The following is a 5,686-nucleotide window of genomic DNA, read 5'->3' on the forward strand; positions in this document are numbered from 1 at the left end:
GGGGGGGGGATTTAAGATTTAAAGGGACGTTTTAATGGGACAGCAGCAGACACTGATATTTGTTGTGTTGCAGTGATCTATAATGGCCACAAACTTAGACATGAGTAATTTATAACATTTAAAAAAATTAAAAAAAACAAACAAATGTTAATGATTAAAGCAAATAAATTCACTTAAAAATACTTATTTCAAGCTGGAAACACCACTTGTAGGATCAACACTGAGCTGCCTACAGTACGGTATTTGGATCTTCCATTACTAAAAAATGTAATGAAAAGACAGTTTTGTTTAAGTGGCGTACAGTAGATTACTTAGATGCTGGCTTTCATACCGTCCTGTGGCAAAGAGTTTTATGGTCTGTGGCCCAGTTGAAGCTCGGGTGATTCTGTCTGTCACAGCCACTCTAAATTCCTCCTTTAATCCATCGCTTCGACTGCCAGGTACGAGTCCATTCTGTGACCACCACACTTGACTTCTTCCCCCACAGCTCGGCTGTAATGTACCGTGCTGTCCAGCAAGTTTAAGGACAGATTAATAATGGTGAAAACAGCCTGAAGTGTGACTGAATATGTGAATTATTAAAACTACAATTAATTACCTGATTGATTCCTTAATTTAAAAAAATAAACAAACCATTTTATTTTATTTGTCACATGAACATGAATGTCCACGTGACAGCAACTAGAAATAAAAGCTTACCGCTGGAATTGCATTTATGGGATTATTAATTTAAAGATAATCCTTTTTGTGGAGCATGGAGGACAATCTCCTGAAACTTACCACTTTTACTTTAAATAGAAAGTAGGAAGGAATCACGTGACTGTGCAAATGTTATTGTCAGTACATCAGCCCTAAGACCTTTTCCCGGTGACACTGTTATAAATTGAACCTGGGCGAGTGAAGCTCAAGGCAAATCTACATCCCCGCCATATTAAAGACAAGCTCCTCTTCCAGTGTCTCTTCTTTCAGCCATGGCTCATACCAACATGTGATGGCCAGTGATTCTGAAAAAAATGGTACTTCTCTCTGAATTCACAACCAGAGTCACAGCCCGAGGGTGTTTACGGGTGCAGGAATCAGGGCAGTGACAGTCCCCTTTGTCAACGTGAATGAAATGCCATCCTCCAGCTACTATTTTCTTCTATGTTTTCTGTTGTTTCTGCTAGTAAGCATCCGTCTCTTAGCTACACTGATGCCCCACAGCTTGGTAATGCCACAAAGGATTTAAAAATGTACAATACGGCAAACATTCCTCATTGTCATACTATAACTAATGTTTTTAAAGAAAAACTGACAATATATCATCACATAAATAAGAAAACGAGTTAATCATGAAAAACCTAACTGTTCCCAGGACCTGTTTTTCTTAGCTAAACTTCAACTTTAGCTGTGTCCTATAATAAATACTCTTGAGATTTTAAGGCTAATTTATTCAAAGATGGCTGCATAGTTGTGGCTAAAAGCACAACTAGATACACTACAGTTAATTACAACTCCCATCTGCATCTATTTTCTCAAGCAAAAAGGCCAAACCTCTGTCTCAAAATACACACAAACTCTGTTAAGATTTTGTCTTAAATGTGGTATGTTTTTGGGGGCGTTTGGTTGATTGACAGTTGTCTCAGCCTATAAGAGTGAGTATTGCTATTTAAAACTCATTCATTCCATATTATTAGATAAAAGCTCCATAAAAGTCCATCGTGTGTGTGTGTGTGTCTGAGAGAGAGTGCAGGTGTGCCCATCCCTGTGGCGTCTCTGGAGAGAGACTCCTAATCCAGCAGTACAGTGCTGAGAACATTACGGGAGCAATTAGCTGTCTCCCTCCCTTCGATCGGCTTAATAAGCATTCTTCTCACCTACTGTACCGCTATCTGCATTCTGCGGCTCGAGAATCCCACAGCAAACTGAGAACATCATTTTCGGCAGTCTATGTTTTCCCTCTCGAAGCCCCCAGTCTCTCCCTCTGACTTTCCAACATTGTTTTACTGAGGATACATCAATACTATCAATCAACTATCAAATCATTAACCCTGCCCTTGTTTACAATACAGTAATTACCATGACAGGGCTTTCTGTCCGACCTTTAATTGTCCAGGGAAATATGACGGAGCAGTTACGATGCTCTTCAGCAGCACCCTGCTTCCACACAGATTTCTCTTGTTTACCACTGAGCAGCTCTGATATAAAGCCTTTGGGATTTACTTTCATGCTGAAGGGCACCTTCACCAAGGAAAACGCCATTATTTTCCAACCTTCTCATTTGTTACTATTTGTTTCTAGCATGTACACATGCTAAATCGACAGCAACCAACAGCCGCACACATGTACCGTAAACAAACAAGATGAATAGGATGCTAGTTGAGTTAGCTGCAAGTTGCCCCGAAAGCAGATTCCTACAGAGAGCCAAAGTGAAACCAAAGCTTTCAGGCCATGTTCCAGAAGAAAGAATACCTCATTAAAAATCCAACTGACATTTTCAACAATGATACCGCCATGGAACAGTAGCTTTCTCAGCAGTATGTTGTGTGTCATATGTCTAGAGAAGGAAGGATATTTCGGGTTTAAGAGGCATTTAACAAAACAGCATTACAATAAGACACAGACTTTTGTGTGCTAAACGTCACTGCTCAACGAAAAAGGCGAGTGTATAGGCGTGTAGAGGGGCATCAGTTAGTTCAGACATTTCAGTAATCTAATTTGTAACAGGAAAGCAAAGATTTACCCAAAAAACTGAACTACTCCTTTAAGCCAACTACATTTCAGCAGGTCCCACTCAAAACCCCCGCAGCCACAGCTTTAGCTGCTTTGTGTCTCACTGAGGATTCATGCTGTAGATTAGAAAACAAAACACTGACAAGGAGAGCTTATGTGAAGAATGTTGAGTGTGATTTAACTCCAGTTTAAATAAAGCTATCCTTCACCCCTACTCTCTTTTTATCACACAAACACAGACTAGAATACAAACATGTAAATCACAGCACACGTTTCCCTCTCTTCCCTCACTGACGTGCACGTCGGTGCTGATCTCCTTGAACTCTCTCTCCGTCACGTCAAACTTCGCACACTGTTTGTTTACAGCGATTCAGCGTGAATATGCAGTATTCCAATCTGCATCCCGCCGGGGGTGAGAGAACTGTGAATACCTCAGAGCTTGTCAAAGTCTCAATCATGAAACGGTGCGGGACACTAAGTGCTTGATGAGGTCACAACCAAGCAGCCATCTCCCTAAACGATCTATTTCTGGGGTGAACATAATTTAACACGGCTACAAGCTACAAACACTCTTATCCTGCTGTTACGGTTAAGGAAGAATTATACTTTTAGTTACTAGTAAGGAAAGCGTTACAGACAACTATCAAATAAACATATTTGTACAATATTGAACATTAGCTAAACCCCTCCCCTGAACAGCAACTGTCCAATCATAGCTTAGCAAACATTACTTGGCATGGTAGGTGTGACAAGCTAAACTGTGTGTATGGGGCTGTGGCAAAACTCTAACATTCAAGAGTTTGGAGGATGTTGGAAGTGTGAGGACTGGATCAAACGGTGTGTTTATCTCTAACGTAGGCTGCAGTTGTAGCAAGGCCAGCTAATTAGCTACAGTAATAATTAAGTGTTACTTTTGAAGCCAAGGAGCACATCAATAACCAAGTGTATTAATATGTAGGGTCACCAGTAACGTTTAATAAAAAGCCCAATTTAAATCCGCTGCATAGAAGCCGATCCTGGATGCTGTCACAGTTTACCATCAGCAGCTCTGGTCTGCACTCATTGGATTTTGGTAAAGTTTACAGTCCAGCACCCCAGGGCAGTGTTATCCTCATCTAAAAAAGCATTTTTTTTAATTCAAGGACTAACTCACTCTACACTGCAGCACAAGAACAATGCTGTTTCCTTATTTACTTTCAGAGGGATCATCAACTGGTGAGGGTGATGACCTTTTTCCTGGCCAGCTTCAGACTCAGTGGCACAATATCATCTATGTAGCCATCAAGTGCAATTTAACACCCCTTTTTTCCCCAAGAATCCTGTTTGAAGTGTCTCGTTAAAACATTAAAACGTCAGGACAGGACAGCTGAACCAACTCATGGAGCTAATGGTAATTAGCTTACTCGACAGAGCTGATCAAACCTGCCAGGGAAAGGTGGCAATGCTCGAAATGAGATGTCTGTGCTTATTAACAAAGAGCTACACCCTGAAGACCCCGATGTCTGTGGTCGTGCACTCTCCTCAAACATTTCCACTCTACCTCTGTTGGCCATAGCTGTCTCGATGATGTCCAGTGTTGGGTCGTCTTCACACAGGTCGTATGGCATGTTCCCATCAGAGTTGACTGCCAGCAAATCTGCACCGCTGTGTTAGAGAAAGATAAATGATTAACACCTTTGGAATATTAATACTACAACTTAATTATTACTCTTTTTTTCTTACATACTATCCGATGACTTTGTCATTTTTTTGACTTTATTATTTTCATTTTTTTGACACAATAATATGACTTTTCGACACGCTACAATTTAATTTTTGATGTTTTTTTCAACATACTATACTATGACTTCATCACTTTTTTTCGACATACTATACTATGACCTTCTTTGACATACTACACGTTTACTTTTTTTGGTATTAATTTTTTAACACTTTTTTCAACCAACAAACATTGACTTTTTCTGACATATTTTACTTATACCTTTCTATTACTATTCTCGATACTGTACTGTGATTTCTTTTTCACTTTTTCGACATACTATACTATGACTTTTGGATAGATTTTTTGACATGCTATTCTATCACTGTTTTCAACACTAAATGTTTGGTGGTATACTGGTAAAGTGGTTTGCACTGCTGGCAAACCCACAGCTGCTGATTATAGCTCAGGTTCGATGCCCAGTCCAGGCTGGCCTGCTTCCTGATACATTTTTTTTCAACGTACAACACTTTAACCTTTCAACGGCTTTTTCCGACATAATATACTATGACATTTTTTTGATATTTTACTATCACTTTTTTCCCCACCTATTTTCTACATACTTTAATATGATTTTTTAATAACTTTTTTCAATACTATACTATGACTTTTTGTCGCTTTTTACGACATGCTACACTATTACTTTTTAATCACTTTTTTGACACACAATATTTTGTCTTTTTTCTCCACATACGGAAAATTTCATTTTCTTCCACATACTATACTATTACTTTTTTCAACATACTATACAATGACTTTTTGATGGATTTTTTGACATGCTATTCTATTATGGTTTTCAACACCATTTATTTGGTGGCACACTGGCAAAGTGGTTCGTACTGCTGGCAACACACAAGTAACGAGTAATCAATGCTGAGTATGGCCTAGGTTTAATGTCCAGGCTGGCCTGTATATGTATATATTTTTTTCTTCACATACTACACTTTAATCTTTCAATGGCTGTTTTTGACATGGTATACTATGACTTTTTTTGAAAATATATTATGACTTTTTTCGATAAATGCTATAACCTTTTGATGGCTTTTTTGACATGCTATTCTATTACGCTTTTCAACACTAACTGTTCGGTAGCATACTGGCAAAGAGGTTTGCGCTGCCGGCAACACCCAACTGCAGAGTCTGGCCCAGGTTCAACACCCAGTCCAGGCTGGCCTGCTTTGTGATCATTTTTTTTTCCCCAACACACTACACTTT

The 5,686-nt window shown here is 39.2% G+C and overlaps 1 protein-coding gene across 3 annotated transcripts in view; it reads right to left on the reverse strand.

Moving 5' to 3' along the window:
• Positions 1-5,686, reverse strand: part of ppp1r16b (protein phosphatase 1, regulatory subunit 16B) — a 76,900-nt gene that overhangs the window by 8,088 nt on the left and 63,126 nt on the right. For all 3 annotated transcript variants that reach the window (XM_034869319.1, XM_034869320.1, XM_034869321.1), the window contains exon 5: positions 4,253-4,356. In XM_034869319.1, coding sequence (XP_034725210.1) covers positions 4,253-4,356 — 104 coding nt within the window. The remainder of the gene's footprint in view (positions 1-4,252; positions 4,357-5,686) is intronic.

The sequence above is a fragment of the Etheostoma cragini genome, chromosome 4, assembly GCF_013103735.1.
Source record: "Etheostoma cragini isolate CJK2018 chromosome 4, CSU_Ecrag_1.0, whole genome shotgun sequence".
In the NCBI taxonomy this organism is placed as follows: Eukaryota; Metazoa; Chordata; class Actinopteri; order Perciformes; family Percidae; genus Etheostoma; species Etheostoma cragini.